The sequence below is a fragment of the Gastrolobium bilobum genome, unplaced genomic scaffold (genome assembly GCF_033153095.1).
Source record: "Gastrolobium bilobum isolate Gb01-03AN ecotype WA unplaced genomic scaffold, APGP_CSIRO_Gbil_v1 utg3288, whole genome shotgun sequence".
NCBI classification, from domain to species: Eukaryota; Viridiplantae; Streptophyta; class Magnoliopsida; order Fabales; family Fabaceae; genus Gastrolobium; species Gastrolobium bilobum.
Window position 1 is genome coordinate 238,437 of NW_026899098.1, and position 23,857 is coordinate 262,293.

Here is a 23,857-nt window from a genome sequence, read left to right on the forward strand (position 1 = left end):
ATTCTTTCTTCCAAGCCATTCAACTCGGAAAAACATCAAAAAAAAAAAAATAATGAAAGAAGATAATGTTAACATAAATAAAGCAAAATAAAAACATAAAACAGGATAATTAGAAGGTTAACAGAAAAATATACAAAATATAACCTGAGGAGAGGATACAATTGTCAGCAAACTTGGGAACAGAGCAGGTATTAATGTTGGAACCATTTTATCATCCAAGTCCGCAGAGAGAAGAACCAAGCATCTCATAGCTCCATGCACTAGAATAAAATAATTAAAAAAAAGTGGATTAACATACAGAAACTCCTCAATCATTGTAACCCCAAAACAGCACAATTTTTGTTCATAAAACTATTTCAAGTAAAATTAATAAAGAGAGAATTAATCAACTAGTCAGCAGCATCCAAGCCAAATTTAACTATTTCATTGATTAATCATCTGACAAATGAAACTTGTGGCCGATGATAAAAGTGTATCAGAAGCATGCTAAGAAAAGCGTAGAGCAAGCAATTCAAAAATTCAAGGGAAAAAAGTGCTCCTACCATATAATTTTTAGTCTTTACTCACTAAAAGAAAATGGAGCCATTTTTCACTTAAGGCTTTTCCATAATCATTCATGCATAGAAAATCCCACAAATCACCAAGTCAGACAGAAATGCTAACCTCCATTCAAGTTGGTTTGATCGTTAATCAAATTCAGGAGAAATGGTAATAAATCTGGCCATAGCTCTGGCCAGTCATACACTGCAATGGATGCCACAGCCATACCAATAGCTGTGCAAATTTTCCTATGAGGGTCATCCAATGTCAATAAAAGCATTCTGCGGATGATTTCCTGATGATGAAACGTAATGTCATTAACTCAAGAAACGTGCTTTTTTGTAGACAGTTTTATTAAATGGCCTTTTGCAGAAAAGAACAATTCAAAGTTGACATGGAAGAAGAAACAGTTTCATCAGTAACGTAAAAACCATTATTTCATAGGCAAGTTAAGCACCAAAAGCACATATTATGCATTCTTCTATCATTAGGTGTTCCAGAAATTCAGATTCTCGAAAATATATATTATCTGCAGTGGTGTATATGAGATCCATGGGACAACCTTGAACCTTCAAAATTAAGTCGGGCCCAATTTAGGGGCTACAAAACCTTGCCACCACCCTCCATCGTTCTCTAGAGGAAAGAGAAGTCTATCAAACCAAAAGCTCAATGGCAGAGAAAATATATTCGCATGTCGATAAGCTTGGAGGAAAAGGGCTTTCATGATATAGGTCTGTTGAGAGCTCTTTTTCATAAACTACTTCAAACTTTTTGTTAACATGAATGGTTTCTCTAATTATATTACATTTCTAACATGTACTCTCATACAGGACCCACCTACCTGTACTAAAAAATTTCATAATTAAATATTTATTAGAAGAATGGAGGCGACAAGAATCGAACTCCAGACCACGTGGTCATAAAGACTCTAATACTATGTCAAACAATCAATTTAACCCAAAAGCTTAAGCAGTTAAGTGAAGGCACATCAATGGTTTTATATTTATATTATATTTCTAACACTTTTGATAAAAATACTAAAATTGCTTTTTTCTGTGTTTTTGCTTATAAGAAAACATCATCGAATTATCTTTAAAAAATTGACATATTTTTTCGATTAAAAAGCATTTATTTTCCTTATAAAAATAAAAACAAAAAACAAACGGGCCCATATTCATCCAGTAAAAAGCTATGGCAGAATCAGTCTAGCTGTCAGAAAATTATTTTCTAGACTTCTAAGCAGGAGGCAAATACTAACTAATTGGTGTTATCATAGACCAGAAACACTCTTCTGCATATAAACAAATACAAGGAAATTTCGACAGTGATGACAGCAACAAATGCAAAGTGATTTCAGATCTCCCAATAGCAAGACACTATCAAATTTATGAAACACAGTCACAATAATCCTGACCGATGCCACGATTTTGAGTTTGTCAGGATCATTGCAACAAAGTCAATCTTAAAATTACCTTGCTCATTTTTTTCCATCTCTTTATTCCTTGTAATAAATTCCCCAGCAAAAAATTTGGATAACAGTAGAAGTTTTATTGCTACAACACTTTATCTGCTCCAAACAAGAATCCTCAAAGTGAAATATAATGAAAACAGAAGCAACTATCTCGCCCCCACAAATTCTCAAGTCTTATAAAAAAATTCAATTCCTATGTGAAAATAAAAAAATTAACAATTCAATGAATACTTTAACACTTTACCTTTGATAGAAAAGTTTAAAATGATGTATTGTAAATCAAGGTACAATTTATGATGATCATGAACAAGCACAAACATTTTATTGGTCCATGCATGTGAACAGACAAACTTCAACACAATTTGAATATCCTGGTAAGAATAATACTTGAGTCTTTTAAGAATAAATAAAACCCAATAACTCACTTTTTTAATTCCCAATCCAACTGCAATATGAGACACAGAATGAGAGTCAATTTGTGTGGTTTTGAGAAAAGAGAAGACGGGAAAGGCTAAGATGTAGGTAACCACTCATAAAGGAAGAAATAATTTACTAAGGTTCAGTGTATTCCACTGTCTACAAATAGAAAGAAGTAGAGAAAAAAAGACTAAGTGAAACCATTAAAAAGGAACTGCAATTATATGGCCTCGCTGAAGAACAGGTTTTGGACATAACACAATGGTGTTGTTTAACTCATGTAGCTGAGCCCACCTAGTGGGAAAAAGCTTTGGTTGTTTCTGTTGTGGAAATAAATATAACCAACCATCAAGCGATAGAATATAAAGAGAAATAACACAATGGTGTTGTTTAATTCATGTAGCTGAGCCCACCTAGTGGGAAAAAGCTTTGGTTGTTTCTGTTGTGGAAATAAATATAACCAACCATCAAGCGATAGAATATAAAGAGAAATATGTAATGGATCAACAACAAAGGCAAATATTATATAGGGCAAACAAAGAAGTATTTACAATCTAAGGGTAAATTATCCAAAACCATATCAAATACTAATCACATACAAGTTTCTCTGTTATTAAATATTAACCAAACCAAACTTGGATAGTAGCTTCCTATAATAGTTTCTGGACATCCACTTTTCAATAATATTCACAACAGAAATGAAAGTATATTTACCTTTTCATTGCTAGAAATAACAGGAGGTTCAAAAGAGTCCTCACCCTCCTGCCAATGCTTTTTAACTAACTGCTTAAGAAGGACTGCAGCTAAGTAGAGGAAGGTTAATTTATCCAAGTCCATAAGCTTATGGAAGGAGGGAAATGAATAATTTACTCGAACATACACTTAAGTTGTAACTCTAGTAAAGTTTTTCATATGTAAAAGGAAAAAAAGGAACAAACAAGCAAGCATGAAACTTTTGTTTTCTCTTAAAAGAATAAAAATCTAAGGAGGGGAAGAGACAGGTAACATGAATGTCCTCGTCAAGTTATTAAAAAGATCATAAAATTTGAATAATGGAAATAGTGTTTGTCATTTTAAAGAACACAAGTTTGTGTCATTCTAAGTGAAACTACAGTATTTTGGTGGGTTTTTACCTTTTCTCTCCTCCTAATTTTGTGAAGGAGAGAGAATATAAAAAAACTACTAAATATGCATTAAAACACATAGTTTCACTTAAAATGATACGAACTTGTGTCCTTTAAAATAAAAAATATTTTTTCCTTTGATAACAATGAAAATGTCAGCTCTTGCATTATTGCATACAATAACAAATGTTTCCTTAGCAGTCTAATCAGTTATTTTTCTTCTTCTTTCCAAGCAAGTGCTATTTTAGCAATCCCTCCCACCAATGATGAAAACTAACATAATGGTTGTTACTATCAACATCCAATGTAATACTATGTCAAAAAGTATTTCTTTCTTTAAGAAAGATAATGAAAAGATGGAAGGAAATATTTCGGTTCGGGATCAGAAATCAAAGTTAGTATGTGATCATTATGAAAAAGGATATCTGGCGCAATCCCATCGCAAGCTCCTTGTTTGCAACAACTTTTGATAATGCACTGCCAAAACCTTCAGGACAATTCAATATTCAATATTAACATAAAAACATAGTACTGAAAATTTAGTTTAAATAAAAGTGACACTGAATGAGAATTACTGATCGTGCTCCTTCATGGCTTGATCTCCAATTGTCATGTTTTAGAGAACATAAACATCGTAAAAGAAGATAAAACAGCATGTAGTGCTTCATTAAGGGGGGGGAAAAAATACATATATTTCCCATTTAACATAAACAGAAAAAGTTGCAATTTCTATTGCCTCTAGAACAAAAGGAGTAGGACAACTATGTCAACTTTGTATGAATTTTGTGTTAGCGTGAATGCATATAACTTTTGGTAATTTTACATCACCGAATGATGTATATATATATATATATATATATATATATATATATATATATATATATCCCTGGCATATGCTTATACTCGACAAGCTGCCATCCTAGTTAGTGTGTGTTTGAATTAGCTTTTATTATGTTTTAAATAGCTAATAATCAAAATCTTATCAAAAGAGAGCTTTTGAAGAAAAAGCAATTTTATCTTTCAAAATAAGCTTTACCAAACATGCACTAAATATGCTCATATCCTTGTTTTATGCTTATCTATATGCTTGCACCAACTAAATACCAAAAATCACCCCTCCCCCTCATCTTAAGTAATTCTTACACATTAAAAGCAAAAAACAAAAATGGCATTGTTGAACAAATTCAATTTCCCGAATTCATCATCACTATTCTCCTCAACTGCAATTATTTTCCCATGCTCCCACCATTTAACATAAAGAGCACAAATAACAAACTCAGATTGGTTGATCTGTTCCAGTTTCTTCAACCTCCCTGAGTTTGAGGGGTGCTGCAAGAGATACTGTCTGTCATATGTCCCGCATCACTGACAAGGAGCTTAAAGCTCCCCGTAACAGAACCAAACTGATTCTGTTCAGACAGTTAGCAGAAGTAATTATTCAGTTCAGTTTGTTATTATTTTCAGAATCAATAAGCAGCATTCAGATTCTCTCAACCTCTCAAATTTCCTCTCCTGCATTTTCTTGCATTTTCTCGGAATTCTTCAAATAACAAACCAAATAAGGGTTTCAGAGAGCAAAATTTTCATTTTCTTTGGTTTTAGGTGAAGAGAATTCAATTGAGGTGGCGAACAAAACCTGGTTGGAGAGAAGCCTGATTGAGGGAAGCTTCAGCAAAACACCGAACCTCGTGGTTGGGGTCGAGTGTGGCAGACAAGCAATTGAGCAACCATTGCTGATCTTGATCCACAACGTTGGCCATTGCACGAAATAGAAGCAAAGGAAGAAACCCTAGAAACTCAATACAACAACAGCAACAACGACCTTGTGTTTGTTTTTCGCTGCTTGTTCCTTCTCCTCCGCAATGCTTTTTCCCGCAAAGTGTAAGAGAACTGGGAATGTTTTTCAAGTTGACGAGGGCTTATAGAGTACTTACTAACACAGTGGCAGAAATGAAATTTTTCGGATTTGGATCTCTCGTCTTAAAAATTGGTTTTGTAATTACGAGAGATAAAAAATATATATATAACTTTTAAATGAATTATTATCAAATAATATAATTACTTTTTCACTTAAGTGAGAGGATTCAAATCCAAATTTTTCTCTTAATCAATTTATTGATTGTACTAATATAGTTAATATTATTTTTAAAACTATCTAATTTTTTTACCCTTTTTTATGTGTTTTATTCTATAATAAAATTCGTTTACAATTTCTATATAAAGTTAAAAGCGTGCATCAGACATTCACCAAAAAAAAAAAGCGTGCATCAGAAATATACGTATTTTGGTTTATTTATAAATAAATATACGAGGTATTTTGGTTTATTTATAAATAAATATACAAGGTTGTAATTCTAATGTATTTATATTTTGGGTTTGGTGTTTGTCATTTAAAATGACATAAGTTGTGTCATTTTAGAAGAGAGATAGACACATAAAAACGAAAATTATGGGAGAGAGAAAGTGGGTGGTTTTTTTTAATTTAAAATTCAAATTTTCTGTGTCTGTATCTCTCTTAAAATGATATAACTTTCTGTCATTTAAAATGAGAAACACTTTTCTCTTATATTTTTATTAAAAATACTGTTGATGTTAATGTTAATTTTATTTTATTTTATTTTTTTTTATAGCCAATTTTATTTTTAATAATTTTTAAAAAAAATTGAACTCCTTCACCGTGTTTAGATATCCTTGAAAAAGTTTCTTTCGGAAAAACACTTTTGTTATTTTATTTTCTTAAAACATGGTGAACCCTCACGCACTTAAACAATTAAAAACAACAAAAATAAATCCTTGTTTGATACGGGACAAATTTTTTATTATCCTGAAATCCTGAATTTTAGAAATATGCTGAGAAATTTATTTTACCGAAAATGTTAGAAAAAGTTATTTGATTGGTCAAAATATTGAAGTATTTATTTAACTATAACATTTTATTAAAAAAATAAGCGCGGCGAAGTTTTTGGGCATGTTTGGTGCATAGTGTAGGATAATGTCTGATAGTATAAGACCTAATTAAATTTTAATATTATCTAGTGTTTGGTATGGTATTGTATAAAATAATATCTTCCAATATTTTAAAAATTAATATATTAAAAAATTTATTTTAATATATTAATATTGAAATGATATATTAGTTCTTGAGAATTGTAATTGTAAGCAATATTAATACATCAACCCCTTATCAGGCCTAATCCACCCTCCGTAGGTCGGATTAAGTTATACATCATTTTGATGTATTAAGGGGTTATGTTGTATAAGCTTATACTATACGATGGTCACACCAAACAACTGAAAATGTCCTAACGTATAGTATAAACTTATACTATCAAGCCTTATACATCACACCAAACAGGCCTTTTAAAATATTTACAATTACTAGTAACAGTTACAAATAAGAAGTATTAATAATTTAAGAAAAATAAAACTATGAATAAATAAGAAATCGCCATATAATAAATACGACACGGTAGTTTACCAACAACAAAAAAATGACACAGTTTAGTATTTGATCCGGATAAAATATGATAGGCCCATCAGAGGCCCAAATACATAGAACAAAGGTCCAAACCCACAAGGCCCAGATTGGGTGCGATGGCTTACATCGCGCATAACATGGCGCGATGCCACCATCGCACATGTAACCGTCCTTTAACATAATTTCAGAGATAAGGAAGCAAGTTCAGGAACTAATAAAGGTCCACCGCGCCTTTGATCAAGTAAACAGAAGACAACTTCAGCTTGTCACCACTCTATCAAGGTAGCCTGACATCAAGAGATAAAGCTATTAAAGCACTATCAGAACCTGCAGCCCTTGAACAGTCAATCAGAGGTCATACCGCCTTCATAAGGCTATTAAAGCACCTGCAACCCTAAGGCGGCATCAAAACCACTATATAAACAGAGGGTACATACCCAGGTATGATCATCTAATTCAATAAGAATACACATAAATCTGACATTAATACTGACTTGAGCGTTGGAGTGTCATTACTGCTACCCTCAGTCAGGCTCACCGCGCAGAAGGAGAACCAAAGTCCTACCATCATCATCAACATCCACCAGCCCAAAGACAGATTACACAAAAGCCTTCTCACTTCAATCGTGTGTGATTTGATCCAGTACACTTTGACCAGCCTATATTGTATTTGGTCTCATCCATATTTATATCTCTTTTCATTATTATAATTATTATTATGATAAAATAGATGGTGTTGCAAAACAGTCAAGAATTTGTATATTTGATTTTTTTTTTTATCCACCAAATTTGAGAACATTTTTTAATTCAATTAGTATCAACAAAAAATCCAAACTAAAATATTTATAATTAGAATTCAATTAGCACGTACTATTAATGAAAAGATCTATTATCATTATTTTAATTAATAAAATATAATATAATAACAAACAATAAATGTCAAAATATAAGTAATTATGGTATAAAAACTACAAGCACATTAATAACTTTTTTTTATAAAGATATACAAGATTTATCCTCTATATTTTACAATGCCAGTTCTAGGAAACTCCAACTCTTGCCTTTTATTCTCATTACAAACTAACAAGAGCCAAAACAGAGTTGGCTGTGATAGAAGTTGTATAGCATAAATAAGCTGTATAACATAATTTAAAGGTATATGTTCCGTTTACAATTTTTTTTTGCAAATTACACTAAGTACGACCGGTCGTACACTGCATGATTAAAGTATGACCAGTCGTACTTAGTGTAGTTTATTTTGTAAACAAAAAAGTTTGTAAATATAACATGTCCCTAATTTAAAATAACAAGAATCAAAACATTGAAGTATACAGTTAAGAAGAAAAACAACTAAACTAAAGCAAGAGATTTGAGAAAGTAACGATCACTCCCATTTGCTCCTAATTTGATGTGTGTGCTTGTAATCATAAGTAAGCACCAATGTTCTATCCATTCTCTTCAATACAAAACTTTCCACCAACACATAGCAGCTAAAATTCTTCCACTTGTTTGTTCCACCAAACTCTTTCTACTCTCACTTGTCTTTCATTCCCTGCAATCCATCCAACTCTTTCTTGTTCCCATTTCATTCTCTCAACAATTTCTACACTCAATCCAACACTTGTCTCTGCTCCCACACCATCAAAACTCTGAAACCACAACACCCTATCAACCACACCATTTTCGTCCCAAACAGCATCCTTTCCAGCAACCTTGGCAGCTTCTGTTTGAATAACAACATCAACAAGCACACCATTTTCTCCACTGTTTCCATTTTCCTTTGAAAATATCTTTTCCCATCTTTGCTCAAGAGTCAACACATAGAACACTGACATTTTCATCTGATCCTTTAATTTCATTCTTTCCTTCACAAACATAAAAGGGCAATACCACTTTCCAACAACCACTGAATCAGAACGATCATTGTATAGAGAAAAGTTGAAATCTGGTAGGTTTGAACGTAAGGATTCGTTCAATCCCAAAGCTTCATCCAAAATGTAATTGCTAGGATTGAGCGCTGTAACAGTCCAACCTTTGAACCTCAGAAAACCAGGAGGAATTCCATCTGGGGCAGCTGATTTTGCTTGGAAACCAGAACTCTTCTTGATTATTTCAACCTGCTGATAATCATCAAAGGGATCCAAAGGTCTTGGTTTAACATCTTCATTAAAAGTGCAGCAAAAACAAGTGCTCGTGTCCTCTTCCTTCGAACTTGTGCTAGCTTGGCTGAAATAAATTCAAAACTCTGAAGTTCAAAATGATGTTTTAACTACTAATATCAATTCATCAATAAATTTTGTATAAAGCTTTAAAAGTTGACCAAAGTGTTTGAATTTATATATGTCAAATGTGCTAAACAACAAACTCACTTAAACAAGTGCGCTCAGATATCATATCTCAACTCAAAACCTTAAGATATTAGGTTTATGAGTACTTTCATTTACATGATCCTTGCTTAGTCAATTTTTGACCAACATGGAATTTCACTACTCACTTAATTTCCAATTATTTTCACCTTCTACGGCATATCCTAAGGTCTAAAATTAAAATAGTATCAAGTTTAATAGATATAGAAAAATGATTCATACCCTTGATGCTTCCCCTTCCTTCTTATAACATAGTAGCGGTTGGAAGACAGTGGCTGATTCAACACTGGAACAAACAAGGATTCTTCATCATCGCTTCCATAGTTGATGGTTAAGTTTTTGTTCTGAGGGAAAGGAAGATCAGTGATGCTGTCATCCGTGCACAAACCAAAACAACAGTATGTCTGAGCTTCTTCATCAAAGATTACAAGATAACCTGAATTTGGACCCTTTGGAGGGGGTTCTGAAAGAGCACCAGGGTTCCTTTTGTACAAGGAAAGTGGTCTAGTCACATACATTTTCTCTCACACTTGTATTCCCTTAACGATCGCTGCTTGTTTCATTTATACATATATATGTACTTATATAGACAAGTCATGCTTCTTAATCAGTAATTTGAATCGATCAATGAATTTATTAGATTACTTGTCTTTTATCATGATAAACCGCGTTAGCCTATTCACAGTTGGTCTTGTCATCTGTATGTGTTGTTTATTGGAATATTATTATAGAATACATGATTTGGTTCTTTAAAATTATCAATACCTTATAATATAATTCCATCATCTATTGACTTGGTCTTGTCTGATGATTCAACGATGTCTACGTGATGATGAATTTATCTATGTATTTGTAATCCATATATCCCTTGTACTTAATTATCCGAATTAAGAAATGTTTTGCCAACATTAACTTGCTAATCATCAAGAAAAATGGGATATTTTTGTACAACTTATCCAGGATGAATAGGCCAGCTAGAGGATAAAAAAATCTAGAACTTGTGAGCTTTAAAGGAGGAGATGTGTGTACACACATCGGAGAGGACAGACAATTTAGATAAGTTTGGAGAAATGTAAATATCTCAATGATGGTAGTGAGGCTATTTGAGAGAAGGGTAAGAGAAAATGGAGTGGTTCCCATGCTTGTGTGAGGAACAATTCTGCCAGAGTCATTAAAAAACTATGGTTTTGTCAACTGTCATGCCTTTGTGGGCCCTCCATGATGTTTGGGCCAAGTGCTCTCACAAGAATGTGAAATACATGTGTGACAAAAATGGGAACTTGACACATATTGGTCCTGAAATTGTTCCCGGCAACCTATTCGAGAATAGAAAGCATTTGAGTATTTCACTATACAGGGAAAAAAAAAAACACAAATTATTAAAAAATAAACATATAAGAACTAAGAATAGCCCAAATTCATATAATGATATGAAGAGAAAAAAGATTTTGGAAAATCTTCGTCTCATTCACTTTGGTGTTTAAACCCAACAGTGTCGAGAGATTGATCATAAATCATTATTTGTTGTAAATAATAATTATTTAATTATTATTTAGTCATTTATTTGTTGTATTGGGCCAAGCCCATTAGGTCAAAATTAGGTCAAATATTCTCTATAAATAGAGAACCCTTTGTACAGATTATTTACAATTCAATAATATATCAGAATACCTTTTTTCAAGTTGGTATCAGAGCTCTCGATCCTGAGGGCTATGCTTCCGCGCTTATTTGCCTTTAGAGCAAAACCCTAATTCCTTTGCCTCTTGCCGCCATCAGCCGCCACGGAAAAAAATTTCCGGGGACTTTTTTGGACCAAGAGGACCACTGTTCATCTTTTTTTTTTTTTTATCTACACTGTTTCCCAGTCGCAAGAACCTCCAATCAGATCTGTTTATCGCGTCTGGACCCGTTTCCGGTGACTTTTCAACCGCGACCACCCACAGACAGGCGCGCACTCATCGGACGACCACGCCGAAAAAATTTCAGCCGAAGAAGCCTCCACACGCGCTCTCACGCGCCGATCCTTTCCCCGCGAGTAAAGCCCACACGCAGCATCTTTCTCCGAAGCGTGGAGGCGCGTGCGACCTTGTTTTTGGATCAGACCACCGCCATTCTTCTCGTCTCTGTGTTCTCTATCTGGATCTGTGATTTATTCACTGATCGGAGTTAATTTGCTTTTCTGTTTGGTTGATTCTGTTCACTATGGCCAATTTAGAAGATGGTTCGATTATTCCGCAGTCTCCACATGTCTCTCCATATGTGAATATTCAGCAAAGGAAGTTGGATCAGCTTAAACCCGCTATTGATAATATGTGTAAGCCATCTAACAGTTCTTTGATATTATCTGGTAAGAGCACACGTTCTACATCTCTTCTTGCTTCTTGCACAGATTTTAAAACCTCATGGATTTTGGATTCTGGTGCAACTGATCATATGGCTTGTCGTTCTGAGTTGTTTTGTTCTTATCATCCTACTGTTGGTAGTCATACTATATCCGTAGCTAATGGATCCCATAAATCAATTATTGGGTCTGGTAACATTCAAATTCAACCTTCCTTATTTCTTAAAAATGTTCTTTATGTTCCTCAGCTTTCTACTAATCTTATCTCCACTCAAAAACTTACAACTGATTTGAATTGTTCTATCACATTTTTTCCTTCTCATTGTGTTATTCAGGATCTTACCACGAAGAAGACAATTGGAGTTGCTACTGAACAGGATGGGTTGTATCATCTCCTTCCAGACCATGCTAGCAAAAATTAGTTATTAATGACACGTCATCCTTCTACTGCAGAGTCTATGATTTGGCTCCATCACAAGCGTCTGGGGCATCCACCATTTAGTCTTTTGAAGTATGTTCCCTTCTCTGTTTCTCAATAAGTCGGTTGAGACTTTTCATTGTGATGTTTGTGAATTTTCAAAACACCATCGAGTGTCATTTCCTTCTAGCAATATTAAAAGCAAGGAACCTTTTTCTCTTATCGATTCTAATGTTTGGGGCCCTTCTAAAGTGCATAGTGTTTCAGGTGCAAGGTGGTTTGTTTCTTTTATTGACGATTGTACTCGGGTAACATGGATATACTTGATGAAGGACAAGTCTGAAGTACCAGAGATATTTATTCGGTTTCATCACATGGTTAAAACTTAGTTTGGTAAGGGTATTAAAAGACTAAGATCTGATAATGGTATTGAGTACGTCAACCAACGCTTGTCACAATTCATTTCAGACAGAGGTATGATTCATGAGCTCACATGTGTTGATACCCCTCAACAAAACGAGGTTGCTGAAAGGAAAAATCGTCACCTCCTTGAGGTTGCTAGAGCACTACTTTTCCAGACATCTGTTCCTAGTTCTTATTTGGGAGAAGCCGTATTAGCTGCAACTTTTTTGATCAACCGTTTACCTTCACGGGTCCTTAACAATATCAGTCCTATTTATTCCATGACTTCCTTCTTTCCTTCTGTTCCCATATTGCAGAGCCTTCCACCAAAAGTGTTTGGATGTGTTTCCTTTGTCCATGTTCATAAACAACATCGGAGTAAGTTGGATCCTAGGGCTCTTAAGTGTGTCTTCCTTGGTTATACCCCTTATAAAAAAGGGTACAAGTGTTATCATCCACCAAGTCTAAATTTTTTTGTTTCTATGGATGTCACATTTCAAGAATCTGAATCTTATTTCCTAGGTCTTCATCGTCAGGGGAAGAACAGTTCTTCAGAAGACTTGTCCCCTTCCTTCTTTGAGTCTGGATCAGTCTTCTCTCTTCCTAGTGTGTCTGTTACTGGTGTGTCAGAACCTTCAAATACACCTGAGATACGGAAAAATTTGACACCTAAATTGGTATATCAGAGGAGGAAACAACCCATACTGTCTCACCAGCAACCTCAATCGTCTGAACCACTGGTAAGTCCTGAATCTCCTATTTCTTTTGAGTCTCCTGAATCTCCTGTTTCTGATTCTAATATTATTTCCTCTCATGATTTGTCCATTTCTTCTGATATCTCTGATGACTTACCCATTGCTTCTGCTTCTGATGACTTACCTATTGCTCTTAGAAAAGGAAAAAGATCTTGTCACAAGAAAACTTGTTCCTCCTGTCCCTCTTGTACTCAATACCCTATCTCCCACTTTGTTTCATCTGCTAATCTTTCTGTGCAGCACAAAAGCTTTGTTTCAGCACTAGATTCTATTGCAATCCCAAAATCAGTACATGAAGCCTTGAAAGATAGGAATTGGGCTCAAGCCATGCAAGAGGAGATGAATGCTTTGGAGAAAAATAAAACATGGGAGGTTATTGATAGACCCAACGGAAAGAAAGCAGTAGGGTGCAGATGGGTTTATGCCCTGGAATATAATTCTGATGGCACTCTTGAGAGATACAAGGCTCGATTAGTGGCCAAAGGTTACACTCAAACCTATGGCATTGATTATGAAGAAACCTTTGCTCGAGTAATAAAGATGAATACAGTGAGAATCTTGTTATCCTTGTTGCCCATTACAATTAGGATATAAATCAATTTGATGTGAAAAATGTTTTCCTCAATGGTGAGTTAGAAGAAAAAGTCTACATGGAAATCCCGCCTGGTTTTGATTCTGTGAAGGGGGAAAATAAAGTTTGTAGATTAAAAAAGGCCTTGTATGGATTAAAGCAGTCACCTCGTGCTTGGTTTGGAAGGTTTACTAAGGTTATGATGACCTTAGGATACAGACAGAGTCAAGGAGATCACACTCTTTTCTTCAAGCACTCCCAAAATGGGAAGGTTACTGTGCTCCTTGTATATGTTGATGATATTATTATCACAGGTGATGATTTTGTGGAGAGACAGATTCTGCAAACACGGCTTGCCTCTGAGTGTGAAATCAAAGACCTTGGGAAACTGAAATATTTCCTAGGGATAGAAGTAGCTCATTCAAGCAAAGGAATTTTTATCAGCCAGAGGAAATATGTTCTTGATCTTCTCAAAGAAGCAGGAAAGCTCGGGTGTAAACCCTCTAATACTCCTATTGAGCAGAATCACAAGATGGGCTATGAAGAAGAGAGTCCTCCAGTTGATAAAGGACAATATCAACGGCTAGTTGGAAAATTGATATATCTGGCCCATACTATACCAGACCTAGATTATGCTGTTAGTGTTGTCAGTCAGTTTATGCACGATCCAAAGGAAAAACACATGCAGGCAGTAGAGAGAATTCTTCAGTATCTTAAAGGTACTTCTGGTAAAGGATTGTTATTCCGACGTGATGGCAATCTATCTTTAGAAGTCTACACAGATGCTGATTATGTTGGATCCGTGACTGACCGTCATTCTACCACTGGTTATTGCATGTTTCTTTGCGGTAACTTGGTGACATGGAGAAGTAAGAAACAAGATGTGGTTGCCAGATCAAGTGCAGAAGCTGAATTTCGAGCTATGGCTCAAGGCATTTGTGAGTTACTGTGGCTGAAAATTGTACTTGATGATCTCAAAATAAAATGTGAGGGACCTATGAAGCTGCTATGTGATAATAAGTCCGTTATTTGTATAGCTCATAATCCAGTTCAACATGATCAGACTAAACATATTGAGGTCGACCGCTATTTCATCAAAGAGAAACTTGATAGCGGGTTGATTACCACTCCATACATTCCCACTAGGGTTGGCAAAACGGGCCAACCCGGCTCGACCCGGCCCAACCCGCATTCAGCCCGAAAAAAATGGGTCGGGTCGGGTTGGCTCGAAAAAAAAAATGAGCCAGAAAATCCAACCCGGCTCGACCCGAGCCGGGTTAGGGTTGGCTCGCGGGTTGGCTCGATAATCAGCTCGCGGGTTGGCTCGTAAAAAAGCTCGCGGGTTGGCTCAAAAAAAACTCGCGAGTTAGCTCGAAATGATGCTAGTGGGTTGGCTCGCGGGTTGGTTAGCTCAAAATATTGGCTAGCGGGTTGGCTCAAAAAATTTAATTTTTGTGGTTTGTTTTCCTGTATAAAATTATTGTATTTTGCAGTCCAACTACAAGTAGAGTAGTTTACAAAATCCAAAAACATTAAATGAAACACAAACCACTCCACGAATCACAAGAGTCATTTATCATGATTTTTTGAATTACTCTAACTCACGATAACCATAAAACGTATGTAAAGCCAAAAAGTAAAAAATAAAAGAAGTCCATCAGTGGAGAATCCATCAGTAAAGTCCATTGTATTAAAAAAAAAAAAAAAAAAAAAAAAGAGTGACCCGCGAGCTGGCTCGTTCAACCCGCGAGCTGGCTCGTTTGGGCTCGGGTTGGCTCGGGTCGGGCTAAATCGAGCTGGCAGCTCATTTTTGCCAACCCAACCCGGCTCGTTTTGTGCGGGTTACGAGCCAACCCGACGGGTTGGCTCATTTTTGCCATCCCTAATTCCCACTGGGCGTCAATTAGCTGATCTATTAACAAAGGGGCTTCCTTCAGACAGATTTCAAGAACTTACTAGCAAGCTGGGAATGATAAATATCTATTCCTCAGCTTTAGGGGGAGTGTTGTAAATAATAATTATTTAGTCATTTATTTAGTCATTTATTTGTTGTATTTGGCCAAGTCCATTAGGTCAAAATTAGGTCAAGTATTCTCTATAAATAGAGAACCCTTTGTACAGATTATTTACAATTCAATAATATATCAGAATACCCTTTTTCAAGTTTATTATTTAGAGCATAAGCAACGTATCTGGTCTCCTGATCCATACTTTAACTATGATTTTTATAAAAATAATAGTTTGTCTTATACAAATGTGAAGCTAATACAAGTTAGAACACATTAATAGTCACAAAGATGTATTTGCTTGTTATGTTAGTTTGCATAATATATCATGTTCATAAATCATTTAATAAGAACTTGATAAAGGATCTTGGGAATACATGATTTTCACATACACATAAAAGATAAAGACATACCTGGAAACAATGATGAAGGGTTAACAGCAATCATCACCTTGTGAGAAATTATGTTAGGGTAATTTCTCTCTATAAGCCTTCCTTACTTTAATATGTATTCTGAGGGAGAAAATGACATTAGGGTTGAAGGGGAGAGAGAACCATCCCTAATATATATATTCCATAACTTATAATCTGGTAAGTCCATCATATATCAAATCAATGATATGATTGAGATTAAATATATCAGTAATTAATTGGGCCATATGGGTAATATCAAGAATCTTAATATTATAATTATAATAAAATCTTTCTAATATTATAATTGATTCTTATTATTTCTAACATGGTATACAAGCATAAACATAATAACTTAATTTCTTGTGAATAATGTGGTCTATACATACACACATTCCTTATCAAATGCTTATACACACTTCTATATGTCACTGGATAATCACTAATGTGTTTGCTTTTCTCACGTAGTAAGAGAAACCAAACCATTCTTACAAACATCATAAAAAGATGTGTCACTCTTTTCATTTTTTTTTAAATAGGTAAACCACACACTTGTTGTATTCATGACATGAGATTAAAAATTTCTTACAACATGAGACTCCTTTTTCCCATAACTAAATGGACTAAATTTGTTCTCAATAATCAAATACTTATATAACTATCATTATTCTTGCGTACACAAAGTGTCTCCTTTTATATATTTTCTCTACGAAAATATAAACAATCAATTGCAGTCGTTTGGGAAAGTTTCAGTCGTATAACATAAGCTGTATGACTTAATTTAGAATAACAGGAATCAAACAACGAAGTATACAGATTGAGAAGAAAAACAAAAGAAACTAAAGCAAGAGATTTGAGAAAGTAACGATCAGTCCCATTTGCTCCTAATTTGATGTGTGTGCTTGTAATCATAAGTAAGCATCAATCTTCTATTCATTCTCTTCAATACAAAACTTTCCACCAACACATAGCAGCTAAAATTCTTCCACTTGTTTGTTCCGCCAAACTCCTCTGCTCTTTCAACTCTCACTTGCCTTTCATTCCCTGCAACCCATCCAACTCTTTCTTGTTCCCATTTCATTCTCTCAACAATTTCTAGACTCAGTCCAACACTTGTCTCTGCTCCCACACCATCAAAACTCTGAAACCACAACACCCTATCAACCACACCATTTTCGTCCCAAACAGCATCCTTTCCAGCAACCTTGGCAGCTTCTGTTTGAATAACAACATCAACAAGCACACCGTTTTCTCCACTGTTTCCATTTTCCTTTGAAAATATCTTTTCCCATCTTTGCTCAAGTGTCAACACATAGAACGCTGACATTCTCATCTGATCCTTTAATTTCATTCTTTCCTTCACAAACATAAAAGGGCAATACCACTTTCCAGCAACCACTGAATCAGAACGATCATTGTATAGAGAAAAGTTGAAATCTGGTAGCCTCGAACGTAAGGATTCATTCACTCCCAAAGCTTCATCCAAAATGTAATTGCTAGGAGTTGGTGCTGCAAAAGTCCAATCTTTTTCCCTCAATAAACGAGGAGGAATTCCATCTGGGGCAGCGGATTTTGCTTGAAAACCATAATTCTTCTTGATTATTTCAAACTGCTGATAATCATCAAAGGGATCCAAAGGTCTTGGTTTAGCATCTTCAATATAAAATTTGCTCGTGTCTTTGAAAATTCCTTTTGGACATGAACTTGTGCTAGCTTGGCTGAAATAAATTCAAAATGATGTTTTAACTACCAATATCAATTCATCAATAAATTATGTATAAACCTTTAAAAGTTGACCAAAATCATCGAATTTATATATGTCAAATGTGCTAAGCAATAAACTCGGTAAAACAAGTGAGTTCGGATATCATATCTTAACCCAGAATTAAGGCATTAAATTTATAAGTCATTTTACTTATATCATCCTCATTTAGTCAATTTCCAGGCAAATGTGAAACTTCAAATCATGGAGTCTAAAAGTAAAATAGTATCAAGGTTAATAGATATAAGAAAAGAGATTCGTACCCTTCATGCTTCCCCCAGCTTTTTATAACATAGTAGCGGTTTGAAGACAGTGGCTGATTCAACACTGGAACGAACATGGATCCTTCATCATTGCTTTCATCGATGGTTAAGTTTTTGTTCTGAGGGAAAGGAAGATCAGTTATGCTGTCATGCTTGCACAAGCCAAAACAAGAGTATGTGTGAGCTTCTTCATCAAAGATTACAAGATAACCTGAATTTGGACCCGCTGGAGGGGGTTCTGAAAGAGCACGAGGGTTCCTTTTGTACATGGAAAGTGGTCTTGTCACGTACATTTTCTCTCACACTTCTGTTCCCTTAGCAATCGTTGCTTGTTTCATATATATATATATATATATATATATATATATATATATATATATATAGGGCAAGATATTTTTATACCGGTGTACGGTGTAAGAGTAAGAGTGAGAAGTCTTACACTCAATCTTGACCATTGATTCACTCATATTCAATGGCTCATATTACTAAAAAGTTAGAGTCCTTAGATATGAGTGGTATTAATGAACAAGATTGAGAATATAACTTACACTAATATAAAATGATTATGACCCTCTATATATATATATAATTTGAATCGATCAATAAATTTATTAGATTACTTATCTTTTGTCAGACGGCAACAAATACAAGGTTTATGATAAACCGCCTTATTGACAATTGGTCTTCTCATCCCGTGTTGTTTATTAGTATATTATTATAGAAAACATGATTTGGTTCTTTGAAATTATCAATACCTTATAATATAATTCCATAATCTATTGACTTGGTCTTGTCTGATTATTCAACGATGACTACGTCATGATGAATCTATCTATCTATTTTTAATCCATATATCCTGAGTTGGGATCCGTGGCTTTTGGCAATAGCAAAAATGATAAAATGAATGCATAATTTTGACTATTCGGGCAATTGTTGCTTGGTTCTTGACTCCTTGGTGAACACATATATATTCCTTGTACTTATTATCTGAATTAAGAAATATCTTGCCCTCATTAACTTGCTAATCATCAAGAAAAATGGGATATTTCTGTACAGCTTATTCAGGATGAATATGGTAGCTAGTGATGGAGCGGATTAGCCAAGAAAGTCTTGTGCGTTGACTTTTTGGTCCAAGCTTATCTATCTATTTAGATGTTACTTGCATTCACATAAATTGCAGCTATGCAAAATGACATGTTTATATTAGTCTGCAGCTGTCCCTATCCTATGGAGAAAAGAGAAAGCAGAACGTACAATTGTAGATGATGTGAGTACTGATGGTATGCAAAAATAAGACTCATTCTTTGGAGAAATGGAATTAGGGGTGTAAATGAGTCGGGCTGAGTCGGGCTTTGGTCTTTTTGGTCTAAGTTTACGTAAAAAAATATTCAGTCTATCTGACCTATTAGTCTACTAAAGACTTTATTCATAGACCAAGTCTGATCTATTTTAAAAAATTAGAAAGCCTTATATGACCTACAGGCCTTGTAGGTCTCCCTAGTAATATATTTTTAAAAATACTTTTAACAATTTTTAAAATATTCGATTGACATTACAAGTTATTAACGTATTCATAAATTGCTGCATTTTTTTACACGAGATATAAATTTCACTAGTGAGCATTAAAAATTTTACAATAACAAAAAAAATAACTAATCAAAGCCCAGAGATGAGATGTCAGTTGCCAGACAAAAGATGAAGCTCAGAGAAGGGAGAAGCGGTGTTGCACAAAATAATTTAGGGTTGGTACTGATTGCCACCTAAAATAAATATATTATATTATATTATTTTAAAAAATTAAATAGGCCAGCCTACAAGGCTTTAGGCCATATTTGATAAAATTGACCTATGACCTACTTGTTAAAAAGACTTTCTTATTAGCCTATACATACTCTACTTTTTAATATAAGCCGAGCTAGACCAGACTCAACATAAATCGGGTTGTAGATTAGGCCAGGCCCTCCTAAACCATTTACACCCTTAAATGGAATAAATTATAAAGACATGCTTGTCGGGTCTATCTATTTCTATATCAGATGCAACCACAATTAACACTTGAATAGAATTCCAAATGTAATAGACATCTATTTCCATATTAGATGCAACCACAATTAACACTTGAATAGAATTCCAAATGTAATAGACATGGTAAAATAGTTTAAACCCGTTGGCTCAACTTATCTAACCCACTCAGTTTAGTAGATTAAGTTACATATTTAAATATGTCACAATCTACCCCGCTTAATGGTTAATTAAAGTAGGTGGCACGCAAGGCGAATTGATCCAACGGTTAATTTTTTTTTTAATCTTACCTTTTTTTTATTATCCTAGTTAACTCAACTTCCTCTCTCTAGCTCTCTTTCTTGGTTTTTTCATTATATTTATATACAGGTAAGTGGCATAAAATTTAGTGAATTGAGATTTATAACCCACCTTTATAAATTGGGCGAGGCGAATTAATTCATTTTGTGCGGGTTAGAGACGAGACGAGGTGGATTACCAGCATTACCACCCTCAAAATGTACATAATTTTCTCCACATATATATCATAAATAAAAGATGGATAATTGACCGGGGAGCGTTTGGTATAGGAAATTTTTTTTTTAATCCAGGAAATATTTATTACTAGAATATAGTGGAAAATATATTTTACTGAAATGTTACTAAAAAGTTGTTTAGTAGATCCATATTTTCCCGAAAAATTAAGTTAATTTTACTAAATTTATGTTTGGTTGGTTATAGATATTAGTGAGGACGTCCTCAGTTTTATCAATTGATTCAAATATTCTAACCAGCGTTCCTGAAGACAAAATGAAACAGATCTGGGTGTGAACGTTCTTAACCGCATATGAGAAGCGGACCTGGGTACCAAACGCTAGCCACATTCATTGAAATTCACAGCCTGCACACGAGCGTTGAGGTAGAGTCCTCTGTCTCATACACACAAGTGTTGAAGTAGAGTCTTCTGTCTCAGTTGAGTACAACCAAAGAAGGTTATTTTAGTCTACCTTTTCACTGTTCCTTTTTCACATGCCCGGGAAGACAACTATTCTACATTTTCTTTGGACTTCCTGCGACACTAGCAGTGTAAGAGTTCGTTTGGATGAGTTTTTTTTTCTTCAAAAACTATTTTTTTTAAAGGAAAAAAGTACTTTTCGAAAAAAATCTATTTGAATGTCTGCTTTTAAAAAAAAGCAGAAGTAGTAAAAAAAGCTAAAACCCTACTTTTTTTAGAAGCTAAAAATTTTAACTTCTAAAAAAAGCAGAAGTCAAAACCCAAATATTTTTTTTCAAAAATCAAATATTTTTTAAAAATCTAAGTAGCTATAACTTTTATAGAAAGTGCTTTTAAAATAAAGAAGTCATAAAAAAGACTTTTTTTACAAGTCAATACAAACGAGCCCTGAGTCTTGACACGCAAAAGCAAAAAACAAAAGATTTGTTTACCTGGGAAACTCCTTTTTTTTTATACCAAACGTGGCATATTATGCTTCCCAATGTTGTTTTCCCATTGAACCAAATATAATCTACATACCAAACAGGCTCTTAGGTGGTGTTTGGTTGGGAGCTTTTCAGCGGATATCTATCTTTCTCAAGTATGGCTTTTAGAAACACCATGTTTGTTTCAACGTTTTTCACCAAAAACCCATCTATCCAATTTGTCTGGATTTATGATAAACATAGATATCCGCACTGTTTAGAAACCCAATTTGAAGGTGAGATTTTTCGGAAAACCGGTTATCTTACTTTTAATGCACTGTTGATTTCATAAAGTTACCTAATTTTTCCAGTAAAGTTTTTCTACACCAAACAACTTTTTTTTACATTTTTCTACCTATCTCATTTTATCTATCTTCCAATCATTTCTCTATCTATTACATTTTCTTACTATTCCAAAAAAATTTCCTCAACCAAACGCCCCCTAAGAGAAAAATTGTGTTTCCTGCTGCCACAAAATAAAGTGGGATGCATTTGGAAAGAGGAAAGAGAAAAAAAAAATAAAGTGTGAACCATATCTTGCTTTGTGTGAGACATATTTTTTTTATCTTGGAGAAATCAATTACCTATAAAATATATATTGTTCATAAATGACGTTAGGTGTGTGTTAACATTCAATTTTTATTTTTATTTTTGGTAATCTAACATTCAAAATTTATTTATTCTACACTGGATGCTTTGTATTTGTCTTTTTGTATTCTGTCATTCAAAAATAGAATTTAGCTAGCTGCTTTTCCTATTATTTATATTCATGTCCACGTGCATGTGATGTTTTTATATGGAATTAAGGGGGTATTTGGTAGAAGATAAATTTTTTCATGTCTGAAATTAAGATTTTCAGGAATATGATGAAAAAGTTAATTTTTCAAAAAAATTATCAAAAAGTTATTTAGTAGGCCAAAATATTATCGAAATTTTATCCCTAAAAAAGTGTAAGAATTTCTTAACACATGAGATTCCAAGAATACTACCAAAGTGATTGTATTCTTAATTGGATGATATTTTGAAAGAAAAATTGTAAACAAAACAAAATTTCGAAAAAATCATATTTCTAGAAATTTTTTTCAGAAACTTGATACCAAACGTGGATAATAGAATCACCACAATCACTTTCCCTAAAATTTCAAAAAAATTCTTCTACCAAACAACCTCTGTAAAAACCATTTCTCTAGAATCCAGAAAAAGAATACCACGCACAAATGAAGTTCTTTTTTAGCGTACTATAAGAAAATATTTTAAATATTCTCGTCTCATTCACTGTTTGCATTCAGCCACTGAAAATAAGATACGGCTGCTGATATGTTATCTGAGACGAGAGAGAAATTTTCTTTTATACTTAGCGTATGTATTTCTAAGAATACATAATACATTCATTCATATAATACATGTGTCTCAATTTGAATAGAAATAAACACTAAAAATGCTCGTACTATAAACAATGCATAGTTGTAACTATGTCATAGCTTTTCAAGGATAGCTATGATATAGAGGATAAAAAATTCTAATGCAGGTATAGTGTGCAAGAGCTTAGAACTTATGAGCTTAAGGAGGAGATGTGTGTACACACATCAGAGAGGAGAGACAATTTCATTAGACAAGTTTGAAGTTTGGAGAAATGAAAATATCTCAATGATAGTAACGAGGCTATTTAAGAGAAGGGAAAGAGAGAATGGAGTGGTTCCCAACTTCCCATGATTGTGTGAGTAACAATTCTGCAGAGTCAATAACAACTTGTGATTTTGTCAAATGTCATGGCTATGTGGGCTCCGCATGATGCTTGGGCCAACTTAAAATCGTTTTCAATATAAAATCCCGATTTAGATATTTAGTTAAGTCTCGATTTTAAGATTAAAATCCCGATTTTAACTATTGAAATGATGTTAAGCAAGTTAGAAAAATTGTTGAATATAACATGGCTGATGTTTCATCTGAATGGATTGTGGAAAATGAATGAACTTTATCTCATGATGAAAGTTTAGATGAAGACAATTTTGAATGATGTAGTTGAAGATCACGTGGAACAGAATGTCTTCGA

General features: G+C 34.1%; 2 protein-coding genes and 1 pseudogene across 12 annotated transcripts in view; all 3 read right to left on the reverse strand.

Annotated features, from left to right (window-relative positions):
* The window catches only part of LOC133287159 (uncharacterized), a 29,796-nt gene extending 24,390 nt beyond the window's left edge, over window positions 1-5,406 (reverse strand). For all 11 annotated transcript variants that reach the window (XR_009748207.1, XR_009748210.1, XR_009748208.1 and 8 more), the window contains exons 1-5: window positions 5,189-5,406; window positions 3,978-4,039; window positions 3,143-3,235; window positions 664-835; window positions 145-260 (exon numbers count right to left, since the gene is read on the reverse strand). Coding sequence is in view for 6 of the 11 variants with exons in the window: in XM_061484719.1 (XP_061340703.1) it covers window positions 145-260; window positions 664-835; window positions 3,143-3,235; window positions 3,978-4,039; window positions 5,189-5,312 (567 nt within the window). In the remaining 5 variants the exon portion in view is untranslated. The remainder of the gene's footprint in view (window positions 1-144; window positions 261-663; window positions 836-3,142; window positions 3,236-3,977; window positions 4,040-5,188) is intronic.
* Window positions 5,407-8,362: 2,956 nt separating this feature from the next.
* Window positions 8,363-9,916, reverse strand: LOC133287202 (uncharacterized; annotated as a pseudogene).
* A 7,075-nt stretch (window positions 9,917-16,991) lies between these two features.
* LOC133287200 (uncharacterized) lies at window positions 16,992-18,619 on the reverse strand. Its single transcript, XM_061484768.1, has 2 exons — window positions 18,325-18,619; window positions 16,992-18,017 (listed from the first exon to the last, which is right to left on the reverse strand). The coding sequence occupies exons 1-2, from the start codon at window positions 18,615-18,617 to the stop codon at window positions 17,168-17,170; spliced, it is 1,143 nt and encodes a 380-aa protein (XP_061340752.1). The 5' UTR covers window positions 18,618-18,619; the 3' UTR covers window positions 16,992-17,167.
* Window positions 18,620-23,857: the final 5,238 nt, after the last annotated feature.